At 33.6% G+C, this 19,509-nt stretch overlaps 1 protein-coding gene across 1 annotated transcript; it reads left to right on the forward strand.

Annotated features, from left to right (window-relative positions):
* Positions 1–592: 592 nt before the first annotated feature.
* On the forward strand, positions 593–3,247 carry LOC148852518 (NAC domain-containing protein 30-like). Its single transcript, XM_088946977.1, has 4 exons — positions 593–719; positions 1,775–1,953; positions 2,064–2,335; positions 2,428–3,247. The coding sequence occupies exons 2-4, from the start codon at positions 1,794–1,796 to the stop codon at positions 2,935–2,937; spliced, it is 942 nt and encodes a 313-aa protein (XP_088803103.1). The 5' UTR covers positions 593–719; positions 1,775–1,793; the 3' UTR covers positions 2,938–3,247.
* The last annotated feature ends 16,262 nt before the right edge of the window (positions 3,248–19,509 follow it).

The raw sequence follows: 19,509 nt of genomic DNA on the forward strand, positions 1-19,509 counted from the left end.
TTACTTCAATGCATGCAGGAAAACTACATAAAACAGATATCTTATCTTTAATTTTCTATCCATTATTAACAGTTGCATGTGCACTCCCACTTGTATCATAAAAAAGGAAATTGTCATTTTATTAATTATTGGGATTTAATATTTCTAATCTTGCGGCGACTTTAGCCGAGCCGAGCGAAAAACTAAGCCTAGCCAAGCCATGTAAAAAGGGTGGTGCCTTTTGTGGGGTTCATGAGGGAACAAAAGAAGTAAACTTGACATGGGCAGAAATGATTGGGTGTATGATTTTGATGGGTGGAATTCTGACATGGCATCCAAGTGTCAAGTATCAGCGGGCAACACATGGCAGAGGGCGGCGCACCTAACTCAGAGGAGCTGGATTGTTGAGATGCTGTTGTGTAATTGTATGTGGATGGCCTCTGAATGTGGAAAACCTTGAGACACAAAATATCGGTGGAGGGTGGCGTGAAAATTTGGTGTCACGCCGTCCAAACAACCCTTTCCTTTCATCCTTGCCACCCCACGCGTAATTGATAACACCCTTTCATCTAGTCGTCCCCTCTCCCCTCTCTCTATATCTTGCGTTCACCTTAAAAGCCTCTCCCTCCATAACATAACAAATCAGGAAAGAACACCACAAAGTCACTCATATACTACAATTCTCTCTCTCTCTCTCTCTGAGGCAAGAAGAACATAGCTCGGCCATATTGAATCTTCGGGTCAGTACTATATTATTTGTATGATTTCTTATACTATTTAACATATTATCATTTATTAGTGATATCAAAGCTTTACTAGCTAGAAGAATACTAGTGAGTGGTATCTAATTTAACTTCTTTCTCTACTCTCTCCACGCTACCATGAGTTATAGGAGTTAGAACAAGCACTAGCTATACTAGTTAAGGTACTTTTGTTGGTCAGTAATTGAAGTTTTCATATAAGAATATATCCCATCCTATAGTTCAAAGGTTTCTAATGGAAGACTGTAACAATTGTTGATTGAACTCGTCCTTCAAATTATTGGGGATTCAGACCATTTACTCAAGACAAGAAAGGATTCTATGGGTGAGCAATCAATTGAACTCTTGTTCAAGTATTTCAATCAAGAGGTGGTTTTCAAATCCACCCAACTTCTCTAACCAAATGTTTGTTTGAAATCCTCTTCTCAATTCAAGGCCGGGTGTATCTGATCAAAGAACTTTGAGGTCATAGTCTAGGGTTAACACATAAATTTGGATAGTTCGGATTGGTGAGCTCAGAAAACATTAATTGTTTATTATTGTTAATGGGTTGTTGTTTTCTCTTACGAGCCTGAAATATTTTCCGGCTGTTGAGTGAGAGGTCGTGAAGTATGGTGGGTGGTGAAAATGGCTTCCACCACCATAGACAAGTCATGGAGTGCACTCCACTCAACAGAAAACAACTATGCCTGTGCTTTTTAAAGTCAATCTTTTCGGCCCCTCTCCCCCGTTCGATATATTTTAGGCTAAGCGTAGACAGCTAGAGGCAAGGTGCAATATTGCTGAATGCTGATATCCTTGACAGTTTTGTCATGGAGAAGTCTGTCCCTTTATTGGTGGGCCCCACTGACCGTCCTGCCAATTTACATATATATAGACCCAACATTGGTCCAGTTCAGATTTGAAACTTACAAGAGAATCAACAGAACTTTTACGTCATCTACTGTTAACAAGTTGATGAGTTAGTGACTGCCTCACTGGCACGGCACTCTCTCTCTCTCTAACATATATATTTTGTGGGCTTTGATTCTCAGCATCAGTGAACATCTAGAAATGGAACTGGAGTCGTGTGTCCCACCAGGTTTTAGATTCCACCCAACAGAAGAAGAGCTTGTGGGATACTATCTGAAGAGAAAGGTTAACTCCGAGAAGCTTGATATAGATGTTATCATGGATATTGACCTCTACAGAATAGAGCCATGGGACATCCAAGGTATTATTACTAGCTATGAGTTACACACACAACACACTGACACAGAAACATGTTCAAGCAAAGGTGGTTTCTGATCTCAGGCATGTGCTTTTAAATTTTAATCCCTACAGACAGATGCAAGCTTGGTTATGAAGAACGGAACGAATGGTACTTCTTCAGTCACAAGGACAAGAAATATCCAACTGGAACAAGGACCAACAGAGCTACTGCTGCTGGGTTCTGGAAGGCAACAGGAAGAGATAAGGCTGTGCTGTCCAAGAACAGAATTATTGGGATGAGGAAGACCCTAGTCTTCTACAAGGGTCGAGCACCCAATGGGAGAAAAACTGACTGGATCATGCATGAATATCGACTCCAAACATCTGAATTTGCACCTCCTCAGGCAAGCTCATCGTGCATCAGTTTCTGTACTTATTTTGACAAAATCACTATATCGATATTTCATTACTAATATTGGTTAGTTTGAGACTGCAGGAAGAGGGTTGGGTCGTGTGCCGTGCATTCAAGAAGCAGGGTCCAAGCAGCCACCCACAAAGCTTCCAGACGTGGAATCGCCCTTATTATGCAAAGGATCATGACAATATCGGAATTCGATCTTTCTATTCAGATATTACAGTTCCTACACGGGCAACTGAAGCTTATCAAGGAACCGATTTTCATTATCAGGCAGTTAGTTATGAGCAGGAATTTGGATCCAAGAGTGCTTATGTAGATCATCACCAACTCATAGAACTCCCACAGTTGGACAGTCCTACACTGTCCGCTGGTTTGGCTACCAAAGAAGGTCTGGAGAATATGACCAAAGATGACTATGATAATGACAGGAACAGTCATGGAGGGAATTTGGTTGACTGGAAGACTCTGGACAAATTACTGGCGTCACAACTGAGTGAGGCAACATCATATCAACAGTCAAATTTGGCACTATTGCCCCAAGATTATGATGTAGATGCTCCTCTCGTGGACTGCTTTCCTAACTTGTAGTGACATAAGGATGAACCTACCACAGTTTATTCTGGATTATCTACTGAAAATTAATGGTCTATATGAGAGGACCCAGTTTAATTTGCAGCTGGTGAAACATTTTGACTATCTAGAATTAGGGAAAAACTGATTCCAGAGTTGAAGAAAGATCTCTTTTGAAAGAATCTCCATTCAAACTTGGCTTTTAGGTGGAGTAATATCCCATTGTCCTTTGGTTTTTATGTCAGCCTTTCAATTGTAAATTGTTCATTGTCAGGCACATTTGTATCTTCGCTTTTTTTAATGGTCAATAACATGATATTTAGAAAATACTTCTTTCTTTCTTTCTTTTTTTATTTATCAGGTTGTCTAATACTGTAGTATTAAGGGCTGTTCGATATATAACGGATGAAGTGGCTGGATGAACTGGATGATTTTTACTTTGTCTTTCGAATAATAATTAAATATATATACAATAAAATATCTGGTGTATATTAATCAACCAGTTTCAGCTTCAGCAATTATATATGGAGCTTGCAGCCTCCTTAATAAGTCATTCAGTAAAAGACAAAAAGTAAGACATTCAGCTTCAGCCATCATAATATATTATACATATCTACCATGAGGCCTTGGCGAGCTTAATTACAACTCTGATTTATTTTTCATTTCTGGCACGCATAGAAACATTGCTATCAAGATCAATTGTAAAAATATTCCATTGTATAATGATCAATGGAAATATGTGGCTTGTTGTATTCACACCTGAGCCACGATGATAGGTTCTCTTTATTGGAGATAGAGATAGATAGATAAGAGAGAGAGAGAGAGAGAGAGAGAGAGAGAGAGAGAGAGAGAGAGAGAGAGAGAGAGAGAGAGAGAGAGAGAGAGAGAGAGAGAGAGAGAGAGAGAGAGTGCAGTTTCTCATGCCCAACCATATATTTTTAGGTCTTCATTTCCCATGGACATACTATGCTTCATCCTAATTAAATTATTGGTTTAAAAAAGTGTAGTTTCAAACAAGACCTGAAAATAGTACTGTTTTAACTATCAAACAAACCACTTGTATGCATGGTTTAAACATCAAGGTGTTTGGTGAGTGAATCAACAAAGGGATCCTTACAATTGCATTCAATGACTTCTCAAAAGCCCAATAGTTTTCCCCTTTTGAAATCCCTTTCAATTTCCCCTGGGTCTTTTAGTAACCCTTCCAACATTTAAGCGGGTGTTGGCCAATGTATATGGTTTGTGTGTGTGCATGTTTTTTTAATCCCTTGAGCTCAGTTTGGAAGGAGTACAAATACAAATTCAAATACAAATTTGTACAATACAAAACCTTGAATTTTTTTTTTTTTATCTATTTGTATTTGTACTTCATCCAAATTGAGCTGTGGGCTGAGTTTGGAAGGAGTACAAATGCAAATATGTAGAGTGCAAAATCTTCTATTTTGTATGTATTTACACTGCACATATTTGAATTTGTACTCTTTCCAAACTGAGCCTTGGAAACAAATTAAAAACAACTTCCATATTTGCCAAACAACATCCAGACTATTTTGTTGATATGGCAGTTGATGTTGTTTTCAGAAATAAAATTAAACTAAACACAATGGCCAATATCCCTTAAATTTAGGGGTGTTCTACAACATGCATGTTTTTGCTTTTGAAATTGCCAAAAAACAAGAATGCATTCTTGAACCATTTTTTGTTTTGAAAATTAAAAATAAGTTGGTTTTGTTTAAAAAATAATACATGTTTTTGAAGCCATGTAAATAATGTTTTTCTAAAAACAAAAACAGACTTTACAGTATAGAAATTATATGATTTATAAAACTTGATATCAAATTAAAAATAAGTTGGTTTTGTTTCAGTTTTAGAAACCAAAAGCACACACATAACCAAGAACATGTTTTTTGTGATTTTGTTTTAAGTAACCAACTAGAGAATAACCTTGTACTAAGTACAAGTCTAGTATTCTGATTTTTTAATTCACTTTGTTTCATTTATTCTGAAAGTTTTTGTTTGACACTCATTTTTTTTGTTAAATAATTTAAGAGATTAAATCAAGTTTTATTACTAAATAATAACCCACTTTATGGATCTTAAATCATTTGAATTGAGATTTTTTTTTTCTTTTCAGTGGAGGTAATTACCATTAACCTTATTGAGAGTGGAGGTAACTACCATTGAAAGCTCATACTTTTTTTAATGGATCTGAGAGTGTTAATAACCACTTTTAAGGTGCTCTTTCTTGAGAACATAAGATGCCACTTGTTTGAATAAGGAATTATTTAATCTAATATATATTAAATTTTTTTCTAACCATTTGCTTGTTTTGTTTTGCTTTTGGACTAGCAACAAGAAAAACAATTCACATTGGTCAACACCTCCTTAGTGATTAAATAGATACCCTAAATAAATAGTATAGATCTACTACTACCAAAATACCACCAATACAATTTCCAAGATGATCTATAGCAGCACATGTCAAGCATGATTCCCATCTTGCCATGTAAAGGGGTGTTCAACAACATGGTAGGTTTTTGAAAACACAAAAACTTTCATATTAGAAAAAAGCAATAAAATTTGTTGATGTAGCTACTATTTTTTTTTTGGAAACAAAACCAGCCATGTTGTCAAACACCCCCTAAAAGTACTACCCTTCAATGACAAATATAAATACAAAACATGCTTGAATGTGCAACTACAGGTCACGTTTGAGTCTATCTTTGTAGCAGATCTAGTCTCCAATATATGCATACTAATGCATATTAATGGGAAGGATTTATATGGTGAGCAAACTATTTGAGCATAATGGCACTACTTCTACCCAATCATGGAAACAAAAACATTCAGCTAGCACTTGCTAGTTAGTTTAGTTTTTTTATTCAATTGCGAAACTAACCAGAACCCAAACAAAGTCTAGTGGTAAAGTCTCCCATAAGCACCCACTAACAACGATAAATCTATTTTCCTTGGGGGGACAAGTAAAGAGGCAAAACACAAATGGAAGAAAAGGAAGTGTTCGTGCCTAACTCTAGAACCACCTCCAGAAGTTATATATTTATACTAGTGGGAACCCGTGCGATGTACGGGTTTTGTTAAGCCAAAGTTAAACAATAGAATACATAGGAATATATAATTGTTTTGTATTGTAACTTTTTAATAACCAATCCAATTAAACTCAACTTGAATTGGTCGATTTTCTAGTATTTCAGATCGGTTTTGGTTTAGCAATTTTCCAACTCGACCAAGTTAGATTAGTTTCAATTTGTCCATTAGTAAACCAACCAAAACTGAACCGACCCGATCATATATATATATATATATATATTAATATTTTATATTTTAAATATAATTTTTTAATACAGAAAAGTGGAAATTTCTCATATTTCTTAGTCTAAAATATTTTATATAATAAATTTAATTTTTTAATAATACCATTGTAATTTATTAAATTTAAGTTTAAATTTTAAGTTTAAATCTTTTGAACAAATAAACCAAATCGAAAATAGACCCAAACTGCTACAACCCGAATTGACAGGTTTTGACTAATGGTCAATTGTTTTGAGTGACAAACTCCCAACCTAACTAGGTCAATTTTGTTAGAGAAATAGCCTACAATCGAATTGAACCAATTCTTGAACATTCCTAATTTTAGCATAATTAATAGTCTAATCTCAAATAAATAACAATAGTTTAATCTCTTATAATTATTAAAAATTTATAAAAAAAATACACAATTATTCAATATAAATTTATAATGAAAATACAATAGATATCTAATAAAAATATAATAATTACAAAAATACAATAAATACTTAAAACATATTAAATTAGTCAATAAATAGTGTAATCTCAAATTATAGTTTATTCTCTAATAAATATTAATAAAAAATACATAATTATTAAAAGTAAATTTATAACAAAAAATACGATAAATTAAATTTCAAAAGTTAAATAATAGTTGTTTAATCTCCAATAATTATTGAAAATAATAGTTGTTTATATATATGAATATAAATATATAATGAATGTACACTATTATTGTAAAATTATTACAAATAAATATTATTTTTTTTGAAACTTATTTTCTATAATTATTAATCGATATAAGTGAAATTAGTTATTTACAATATTATTTAGTTATTTAAATAATATTTTTATTTAAAATTATAAAATATTAATTATTTATTGAATTTAATTAGGCATAAAATTATAATTAGTATTATTATTACATAATTTGTCATTAATTTTGTAAAATATTAAATTATTATTAATATGAATATTATGAAATATATTATAATTATTTTTCTAATTTTAAGAACTTTTTAATTTTATTACATAATTTCTTTATTTTAACTATTTAAAACTTATTGATGTTATATTTCGTTATTTAAATATTTAAATAATATGCAAAATTTTTCATTATTTGAATTTTATTTATTTAATATTTTTACGTTATATTAAATATTTTGATATATAATGTTTTAACTATTTTTAATGTTTTGTTATTTAAGATATTTAGTTATTTAAATATTTAAATAATGTTTTATTTTTAATGTTAAATTTTTATTATTTGAATAATTCATAAAATTATAATTTATATACTTTCTAGATGAATTTAAAAAAAAATATATAGAATTATTAATAATATGAATATTATTAAATCTATAATAATTAATTTTTGTGTTTTGAATAAATATTTTAAAGTTAGTATATAATTTCGTTAGAATATTTAAATAATTCTGAAATATTTTTAATTGAAAGTTTCTTTAGATGGATGTAGATAAAAAGTGGGGTGAGGATAAATAGGAATTAGAGATAGTTGAGGAGTGAATCTCTCTACTAAATTAGAGATAATTTAAGAGATAAATATTTAGAGATAATTTAGGAGATAAATAGGAATTAGAGAGAATTTAGGAGATAGTGGGGGAAGTGGTGCACTTGGCTAAACATTAGAAAAGCAAATCCCTCTTTCGTTATGATTGTTAGAAATAGTTAAGCCTTTGCTATTTCCTTACTGATTTAATGGATAATTGTGTGGAATTAAAAAAATATAAAATTCGTTAAAAAAGGAAATTAGGAAGGGGTTTGGAGGAAGGAGAGGCATGGTGACGTGGACTGTTTTGCTATATATATATATATATATAGATAGATAGATAGATAGATAGATAGATAGATACTATGATATATGATGTACATTAGAACTTTGGGTACAATAGGAAGAGTAGAGAACTACTATGATAAGAGGTATATCATGATAGAGATGCATTCGAGGTGGAACTCTTGCAAAACTTATCAGTGGTTTCGGATGTAGCTTCTTTTGACATGTCAACAGGCCCCCTCAAGTGAAACAACCCAGAGTGGATAGTGAGCTTGGACCAAAGAGTAGAGAACCTATGAGAAGGGAGGGGCTTGGTAAATATGTCAGCTATCTAATCTAAAGTGGAAATATGCTTGAGAACAAGACATTTTTGAAGAACCATGTCACGAATGAAATGGAAGTCAACTTCCACATGCTTCGTTCAGGCTTGAAACACTGGATGGTTAGCAAGGCAATTGGCCCAATATTGTCACACTAGAGTGTTGGTGGTGAAGCTTGAATGTCCAAGTCCTTTAAGAGAGCACCAAGCCTAAGTAATTCAGTAGAAGTAGTGCTACCCAAGGCATGAAATTCAGCTTCTGTTTTGGATCTTGCAATTGTTGGTTGCTTCTTGGTGCTTCATGAACGAAGATTCAACCCGAGGAAGATGGCATAGCCGTCAGTGGGTTGGTTATCATCTGGGAAACCCACCCATTCTGCGTCAGAATGATGTTGATTTTAGAGAGGAGGAAGAGGTAAGTGTGAGACCATAGTCAAGTGTGCTCTTCTAGTAGCGCAAGATTCATTGGAGTACTTGGACAGTTTACAAGAGGAAGCCATGGGGGTGGATATTGGTTTAATGCCCTCAAGTTGATGCTTGGTAATCAGGTCCACAACATAGCGCCTTTGAGATAGAAAAAAGGACTAAAGGGGAGTTGAACGAAGGAAATCAATTCCCAAAAAGTAATGGGGGTCACCTAAGTCCAAAGTGAGAGTTCAGCATTGAGAGTGGCAATGAGGGAAGAAAGAGCTGCATTGCTATTTCCAGTGAGAATGAAGTCATCAACATAAACGAGAAGGTATATGTGGACACCATCTTTTTGGAGAAGATAAAAAGAGAAGGATCTGATGTAGAGGCATGGAATCCAAGAGTAAGCAAGTGGGAACTGAGACGATGAAACCATGCATGGAGGGCTTGTTTCATGCCATGTAAGTGTCTTCATGAGTAAGAAGGTAATGATGTTTGTTTGCTGAATTGGCCAGTTGTAAGAGACATGGTGTGAATGGTGACGGACTTTACAACCAGCTGAATATTTCAAAATATCCACACATGGTTATTGAGTAAACCCTTAAGCCACTTAACCTAGCTTTATAAGCCATTAGCATGTCGCTTAATGTGATAAATCCACTTGGAGCCAATTATATGCATTTTGGATCATATGGCACCAAAGACCATCTTCCATTTTGAATGAGAGCAGAGAACTCTTGGGACATAATAGCATGCCAGAGAACAGATTTTACAGTTTTGAAGAAGCAAGTTGGTTCAATGTCATCATAATGATGTCTCTTAGGACATGTTTGGTTCAATTCTCATTCTTTCTCATTCTTATTCATGATGAAATTTTAAAATGAACAAGAATGAGTAAAAATGGGCAGAATGAGAAAATATTGCTATGAACCAAACATTTTTTTTCTAAGAATGAATTCTTTTCTGAATGACAAGTGTCCTATATTGCCCATTTTCATTCTTAAAAAGAAAAAAAATCTATGCCAAATTGCCAATATTCATAAACCACTAGCCAATGTCTCTAAAATTGTTGGCATAGATGTTTACTGGTCGGTTAGCATAGATGTTTTGTAAAAGTGCTTTTATAGAAGCACTTCCGTAAAAGTACTACCACAAAAGTGCTTTTACAAAGGTACTTTTGTAAAAGTACTTTAATAAGTACTTTTACAAAAGTGCTTTAATGTAAAAGTACTTTTATAAAAGTGCTTTTGTAAAAGTACTTTACTTTCGCAAAAGTATTTTTCATAAATTTACTTTTATAAAAGCATTTTCACAAAAGTTCTTTTATATAAAAGCACTTTTATAAAAGTGATTTTGTAAAGTACTTTTGTAAAAGTGATTTCATAAAAAGAATGTGGCCAATGAGCAAGATGGGGCATTATTATTTTTCATGCCATAGATTAATCAATTTTTGTACTATGGGGCTAATTTTTCATTCTAAAAAGAATGTGGCTAATAACAAGAATTTTGTAACCAAACACTCTAATGCTATTCATTCTTACCCATTCTTGCCTAGAATGAGAAAAAATCAAAAGAATAAAGCCTAAAATTGAACCAAACATAGCCTTAATTGCTCCATTTTTCTCATGCACGTGTGGGCACATAACACAATGAGCAATTCCAAAATTGTGTAAGAACATTGGATAACTTGCAGTACTCTCCACCCCAATCGGTTTTCATCCTTGTTCTTGGAAGCAAACATCATTTTCAAGATATGGCATTCAAAACATAAGAAAACATGAACCCCATTTCAGATTTCTTAGATATAAGAAACACCCAAGAGAATTCGATGAAGTCATCCATGAACATAACATAGTATCTAAAGTCTTTTTTAGAATAAACTGATTGGTCCTCATACATCAGAATAAATAATTTAGATCAAGTGAACGATTAGAAGTAAGATGAGAAGAAGTGAAAGGATGATTGTGACTCTTAACCCTCTGACCTGCATATTCTTGAGCTTTCAGTAATGAGTATCTCCTTTATGTAGAATGAGACCTCCACACCAACTTCCCATCCAGTCGCAAATGAGACCTCCAGTGGTGGCATCTCTGGCGCTGCTTCTCGCTGCACTATCAATGTTGAGTTTGACCCAACCTTCAAGGTGAGGGTTCCAGTTAATGTTTTCCTAGATTAGGACATCAATGACACCACAAGTAGCATCAAATAGCATAGTTGTTTTAAATAATTTATTTAATTATTAGTCTCATTAATTATTCTATGATAAGCAAAGTTTGTATTTTGGAAGAGATGTTTGTTCTAGATTTTCTAGATAAACCAAGTAGCATATAGCAAAATCAAGATCTCCTGTCAAGGTTGGGATCATGTCAAAGAATGAGAGCATTAACGAAAACCAAAGATTGAACCTAGAATGACTGCAATGTCACAATTATGTCATAAAATCTCAATGTAGAAGGGGTTTCAGGTGTCTTATTCATCAACAATTTCCAAAACTACAAGCCACTTAAAATAATAAAAGAGACTTAATTGCAATACCGAAAACGCCACTACGAACCCTTGACCCCTTCTTTTCTGAATAACATCATATATAAGGAGATGTACACCTAGAATTAATGGTTAGTGGTTTAATCAACCACAGGGCAGTTGAGGTGTACATGTGAGGTGTATAGCTTGAGGCGAGGTGCACAAATTTTGCCTGAAGGCTGAAGCTTCACAACTTTTTTCAGAATGAGGCATCTTAAAGCCTCAAGTATTAATGGTTACTTAGTCATCTAATGTAGAAAAATATATATTTATACATTTTTAGAGTTCAAAATATATAGAAGAAGCACTTCAACAATTATGGACAAAAAAAAGTGTAAAAATGAAAAAAAAAAAACAAATAGGGAAAATCAACTTCTATTAGTTTTTTTTTAGTATTTTAGGAGAGTTCAATGCAAAAGGGGCCAATTAAATTCTTAGTTTCTATTGATTTTTTTTTTTTTTTTTGCATAGATCAAATCAGTCAAGTTGCTTTATTTCTTCTAATATCAATTATATGGATGATTCTTCATAAGCTTCCTTTCTTCTAATTTGGTCATTTGAATAATTTGATAATTTTGCATTTTGAAACATGAATTATAAAATGTTCTTAATTTCTAATTGATTAGTTATTTTTTTATTTAATTCTTAAATGCTAAATTTATTATTTATAAACTTCTATTTTATGGATATTTGCCTTCTATCATTCTAATTTGATATATTATATGTTATTTTTATCAATTTATAAACTTTAGTTATTTTTTTCTTAAGCTTTTGAGGCTTCTGCCTTACAATGCCTTGCTCACCTTTTTCAGTCATTATGCCTTAAGCCTTTTAAAATCTTGCTCAGACCTTTTAAAAAAAAATGTCAAAGTTTGCAATGAATATCTTATGAGTTGCCCAAAACCATGGTTATGAAGGCAAGGCCTATAAATATATAATAGTAATATAGAAAAGATTATCTTTGGGCAATGATCTTCTTATAGAGAAAAGAAGATGGTGTAAGCTCCTTGGTTGGTTAGTTGGACTTACGACTATGGAAATTCCAAAGGCTTAATTTGAGAAGATTGCAAATACAGGGCCTAGAAATACCTTATACAAGGTTTTGTACTGAGCATATTTGTATTTGCAATCTTCGATCCAAATTAAGGTTTAATTTGCTGGTGGTGCAAATTTTATTCATACTGGTGTGAATGCATGAAAGTGCAAATATGCTGAATGAAAATTTTGGTTAGATTTTGCTTCAGATTTGACTTATCTTGTTTATTTGTAAGTAGAATGATATTGTCCCCACCTTATATGAAAGAGAATGGAAGTAAGATGAGGGTATTTCTTTGAGTGAGGTTGGAATTTGGAAGCAAGATCATGTGGTCCCAACTTAATATGAGGGAGAATTGAGGTAAGAGGAATGGGTACGCATTTTGCATGAGTTTTTGGGATGCAAAATTTGCATGGCTAGTGAGTGTAAATTAGATATAAGTACAAATTTTGCATTAACTAGGTAGGAGTGCAAGCTCTCATATTTAGAAACAAATAGATGTTAAACCGATGTATATGGCTTATACATTTCAAACAAACAGCCCAAGGGATGAGTTTAGGCTTTATTTGGTGGCTTGGGCTAATCTAGGCTTAATATTAATGCCCGTTAAATAAATACTCATAAACCAAGACTCCAACATTTTTATTAAAGTAGATATTTTTTTCAACAGTCATTTTATATACACACCCCCTATAATTTTACATATTTAGGCCATGTTTGGGAGTGTTTAAGTTAAAAATACATGCTTAAAAATAAGTGCTTATTCGAATAAGCACTTATTTGCATTTGGCATGTTTGGTAGTCTTTTTCTCCAATAAACACTTAAATAAGTAATTGTGATTATTTTGTCCTTTATTTTCTTTCAAAATTTTAAAATATACCCTTATGAAAACACTTTTACTAAATTACTTTTATAAAAACACTTTTATGAAAGCATTTTTATGAAGCAATTTTATGAAAGCACTTTTATAAAAGCACTTTTGTGAAAGCACTTTTATGAAAATACTTTTACGAAAGTACTTTTATGAAAGCACTTTTATAAAAACACTTTATGAAAGCACTTTTACGAAAGCACTTTTGAAAAGTACTTTTATAAAATTCAATTAGGAATAATTTTATAAGTGGCATTTTAAAATTCAACTAGGGTTGATTTTGGAAGAAAAATTTTAAATAAGTGCTTATAAGCACTTACAAAGAGCTAGAAATTTGGGCGTAAAAATAAATTCTTATTTTTAAAATAAGCCCTTATGTCAGGCTTATTTCACAAAAAGCAATAAGTGCTTAATAACCCAAATAAATACTTATTTTTAAGCACTCTCAAACATGACCTTAGAATCATTTATTTGGTGTACGACGAATGACCAGATGATCTTTAAAAATGATTGGAAAATGTAAAAATGGCATGGATTCAGCGTTTCTCCTATTCCAAAATACCCTAATCCTCACATCAATCTTTTAGAAATAAAACCCTATCCCCTCACATTATAACTTTGTCTATATAAGGCATGGAGTTCAGGTGAAATAAGAATTGATGGATATTTTTGGAATATAGAATCATGGACCTATTCCCTTTCACATTCTCTGTTTTAAGTGGTCATGTGACCATTCCGCTAGGCAGAAATAGGAACAGTTTTTAATGAAAGGTTAATTAAATAAAATAATTATTACAAATTATAAGAGGTATTTTAATAATATGCAAATTAGAGCATAGTTTTAATAAATATATAAAAGTATAGGCGTGTCTAAGTAAATGACCCAATTTTTAAATTAGTGGGAGACAGCCATAAAAAAAGAGGATATAAGAATCTATAAGTATAGCTTCACTTCGTTTCTGATGAAAAGCTGAATGGCCAACGGTTTCCAAATAGTTGGTCAATCCATACAAACATTTGAAAAGTTAGTCCATTCCAAATGTCTCATCATCACTTTCTAATATTGATGCATTCCTTAATGTCTAAACAGTTGAACAACACAAACCCAGTCAAATGGATGCGCGTGGTTACATCAAATTCCCTGTTGTGGCTTAAATAAATGCCATCTATGCTGTGTTTGTTTCAACATGAAATGGAAGTTTCTTGCGTTTGATTGTAGTGTAAATTTTAATTAGATAAACATTTTGCATTTAATTCAGTTTTGCATCTGTTTATTTGTAATTATGATTTGAATCCTTATCGCGCATAAAATGTGTATTTTTTGTCTCATTTACACTCACTCTGTAAATTTTGTATTTCAAAAACTGATACAAATTTTGCACCACCTTTTTCCTACCTCAATTCTCTCTTATATAAAGTGAAAGACCACATCATCATATTTCATGTCTCATTCTCAAACAAATAACCCTCTTCCTACCTCCATTGTCTTACATACATGATAGGACCACACCATTTAAGTCCTATTTTACTTTTGAGAAACAGACAAGGTCGAATGTGAAGCAAAAGTAAACCAAAATTTGCACGCACTCAGCCTATCACTCCCATGCATTCAACCAAATTCAGCCAAAATTCAAAGTTGTGTTTCTTGCCATTTACAAATTAGGAGGGGGTGGAAAGCAAAGTAATAACTGAAAGATTTCATTTGTTTAAGGAAAAACAAACGCAGCCCTATTAATCTTATATGATGTAGACACTTTGCCTAGGCCTCACGTCAAGGCGACACTCAATTAGTTTTTATTGGGTAGTTTGGTTCTAAAACCACCCAACAAAAGTGCTGGTCTTTCACCAACCCAACAAAACCCACTCAAACCTATCCACTTTCGTGACTCCCTACCTAATCTTCTTTCCTGCTGGGTCATGAAATCAGTCAATGGATTCGAGAATGTTAATTAATTAAGATTACTATACTAAACCCGTGTATCAGGAAGAAATTCACCTCGGATCATTATGCTGAAATTGTCGGTTAATAGGGAGTATCAGTTTATTTGAAAATGATAGATCCAATCTTCCACCTCGGAACACTATGCTCATATGGAGAAAGGAGTCTGGTACTATTCCGGTTAAAATTGTTCTGGCCATGTCATTCTGGTCGACTGGTCTGGTGAATGGTGATGAATCGTTGGAAGTTGGAACACTTTTTTCAATTGTCAGATTTCTAAACTGGTCTAGTTTGGTGCTCTTCCATCTTTTGATTTCCACAATCCATTCTTGACTTCAATTCTTGGCTCCTTTAGTAGGGCTGCAAATTGAGTGTCCCTAACCCGAGCCTCACTTGACCCAGTCCATGATTTAGTACGGGATGAACCAGAATTTTCAGGCTGTGTGGGTTGGGCTGGGCCTGAAAATTTGGGCTTGGGTAGTTAGAGCCCAATCAAATCCAAATCCACCTAAATAAATCAATATATTATACATACATACGTACATTTTATTTATATAAAAATATCCTTTAATTTTCTCTCTATAGTATAAATTGTTTGGTAAATTAAATTTGTGCGTAATCAATTCCATTCTTAAATTGGGTGATAAAGTTTAATAAAATGTGGCTATACAAAAATATGTTCATAAATTTTTTCAAAACCAACCAATCCACCCAAATCCAATTAAGCATAGCCGACTGGCGGGACCCAACTGGAGAAACTTTGTTGAGAACATTTTTGCCAATGCCATGTTACCATAAAATGGGGTAAAATAGTAATTCCTCCCTACTTTTTTAACTATAATCATAGATATGGGCGTGAATTGGTGAATGCGTCCAGTCTAAAAACATTCTCAAAATGTTAAAGAAGATGGGAAAAACTTTAGCTGTTGGGGCCCAACAACTTATGCTGTTGAGAGAATTTCTGGGAGTGCCACGTTACCATGAGAATGGGTAGCGTGAATAGGTGAACTGCCCAGAAATTATCTCAACAGCCTATGCTGTTGGGCCCCAACAGCCAAAGTTAAGCCAAGAAGTTAGGTTCTATATACAAACTAATAATCTTCATAGACCTACCACCTTACAAACAAAAAAATGAAGAACAAAGGGAATCCTATTTTACCAGTTATTTCTCTTTCTATGCTAAGTGGCTCTCTCTCCCGTCATAGTGCAAGCCTTCAACCCTTTGTTTCTTCCCTCTTCCTCTCCTCTCCTTTTTCCTGTCTGCACTCACAATGAAGAATGACAGAAGAGTCATTGAAAGACATATCTAAGCTTCTTCTTCCTAAAACAAACACCCCTGTGTTGAAACTATGTTGCAAAAATAATAAAGAAGGCAGAATGGAAATTATCGATAATCGCTTTCCAAATAGAAATTGCAGTGCTGTGATGTTGTTGTAGAAACTCAGAACTGGGAATTGTAAGGAGGGAGGGCTGAATCGTGTCCTTAAAACCGCATTTGCCCCCTATGGTGCAACCTAGTGATCGCAAATCGGTCACCAAGATAAAACAGCCCATAGGCTACTGGTAGGCATGCACTCGCTTACCAGAACTCTGCGAACCACAGAAGACTGTGTCAAAAAATGTGATTGATGAAAACTGGGTCTTCCATCACTCATTTTATAGAGTGTTCTCAAATCTGAATGGACACAAAGGTATCCTTTCAGACATGAGCCTCTTCAGAACAGTGCACCTGTTCGAAGAGGCATAGAGAGGAAGAGACACAAACAAGGAAAGAGAAAATGTTTTAAAACATTAAGTTTGAAATTTGAACAGACACCTGTTCGAATGGACACAAAAATGTTTAATTCGAAAATCAAATCTGGTTAAAAGCAAAAAACAATTTGGTGTAATGTGCATGCGTACATGTACACGTACACGTATCCGCACCAGCACCCTTGCACAAAACTACAAATATAATCTACTTCCACTCCTTTCCCAAGCAATGTGGGACAGGGAGTCTTCCCATGCACTCAAGAGTGGGAAGAGGAAAAGTCAAACACAAGAGATGGAGGAAAGAGATTCTTGAAAATTTGAATCTCCCTCAAACAATCCCCTACAAGATTCAAAGTTACAAGAAGATTGAACAATTTGAACATCGTAGTGAGAAAAGTATTCGTGGTGATGTCTTTTGGACTTCAATCAACACTTAGGTATGATAGACTATGTTATAGAATACGGGTGGAGTCAGACTCCTTCAACCTTTCCTCTTTGTCGTAACTAGCTAACCAACCAACCAACTCAACTCACCAGTTCTTTAGTGGTCCTTTTGTTTTGGAACATTTCGGCCTCATTCCCCTCTTGGAATCATGAGTGTTTTAGAGAGTCAGCCCTAATTTTTCTTAGAAGTAACCACACTTCACACTCACTTAGGTCAGTTATTAGCGTGCAATGCACACACCATTCTTAATTGATTAAGAGCCCCATGCTCAATTTCCTCAAATTGTAGTGACCACTATCTTACCTCGACATCTGAAATGGGATACAAATTGATAGTGCTTTCCCAAGTCATCTAACAACTCGTTTTTACCCATTCAACATAATTCTAGGGATCTCATTTCACATAGGTTGGGTGTCCATCACTAATGACTTATGTAATGGGCTTTAGCCCCATTCCTATTGATGCCTCATAAACCACCTTAGAAGTCTATGGTTTGGTTAACGAATCTACAAGGTTCTTTTCAGACCTTACAAAATCTAGAGCGATTGTACCTTTGTTGAGGTATTGTCTTACCAGGTTATGCCTTAAGTAGATGTGCATTCTTTTACCATTGTACGTCTGGTTCTTGGCTCTAGCTATTGCTACTTAGCTATCATAATGGAGAGATATGGATGGAATCGGTCGTGGACAAAGTGGTACATTTACTAGTAAGTTCCTTAGCCATTTTGCCTCTAACCCCGCCAATTCTAGTGCAATAAACTCAGCTTCCATTGTTGAACTTGTGTTGCATGATTGCTTTATTGATTTCCACAATACTGCTTCTCCACCTAGAGTAAACACATATCCACTGGAGGAAGTACTATCCTTTGAATCTGAAATCCAATTCGCATCAGTAAAGCTTTCTAAAACAAGAGGAAAATCTGAATAGTGTAAACCAAAATTTATGGTTCCTTTTTAAATATTTTAATAATCTTACTAGAGCTTTCCAATGTTCATTTCTGAGATTATGAGTATGCTGACTTAATTTTTTCACAGCTATAGTCATGTCTAGTCTTGTACAGTTCATTAAGTAAGATACAGATCCAATTATACTTGCGTACTCCTTTTATTAAATAGATTCTCCTAGATGTTTCCTTAAGTGAATACTATAGTCAAGAGGTGTTTTAGCCGGTTTACAATCATAGTGTCCAAATTTCCTAAGAATACTCTCTACATAATGTGATTGGGAGAGAATAAAGTTTCCTTATTGTTTATGGATTTTAATCCCCAAAATTACATCAGCCTCACCCAAGTCCTTGGTATCAAATTTGGACATTAAAAATTGCTTTGTTTCTGTTACTACCTCTAGACTAGTTCTCATTATTAGCATATCATCAACATATAAACAGATCATTACTCCTTTATCATTTTCAAATTTGCTATAAACACATCTATCAAAATAATTTCTAGTATATCTATTAGTTACTAACACATTATCAAAATTTTCATGCCATTATTTGTGAGATTGTTTTAAGCCATATAGAGAATTAATTTACATACTTTATTTTCTTGTCCTGGCATTATGAAACCTTCAGGTTGCTTAATGTATATTTTTTCTTCTAATTCCCCATTTAAGAAAATTATTTTCACATCAATTTGATGAACAACTAGTTTGTAAATGGATGTTATAGCAAATAAAACTCTAATTGTTGTTAACCTTGCAACCGGGGAGTAGGTGCCAAAGAACTCTACATCTTTCTTTTGTTTGAACCCTTTAGCAACTAATATGGCATTGAATCTATCTATTGTACCATCTGATTTTAGTTTTTTCTTAAAAATCCACTTACAATCCTGTGCCTTAGTTCCAGGTGGGAGATCTACAAGTTCCCAGGTGTGGTTAGTGACTAAAGAGTATATTTCACTTTTTATGGCTTCTTTCTAAAATACTATATCAGGCGAAGTTACGGCTTCCTGATAGGTTACTAGGTCATTGTCTACAAAAAAAGTGAACATTTCGTCACCTTGAACAATCACTTGTTCTTGGTTTCTAATTTGGTGTTGGGAATGTTTCCTATTTATTGTTTATTTTCTCTAAGAAAAGATGTGTTCAAAGAACTCTACATCTTGGGATTCTATTGTTGTGTTGTTTTTGATAACATTATCAATTGTTTTAATTATAAGGAACCGATAAGCTGCACTATTTTGTGCATATCCAA

The sequence above is a fragment of the Nelumbo lutea genome, chromosome 5 (assembly GCF_056320005.1).
Source record: "Nelumbo lutea isolate HS-2025 chromosome 5, American lotus-T2T, whole genome shotgun sequence".
In the NCBI taxonomy this organism is placed as follows: domain Eukaryota; kingdom Viridiplantae; phylum Streptophyta; class Magnoliopsida; order Proteales; family Nelumbonaceae; genus Nelumbo; species Nelumbo lutea.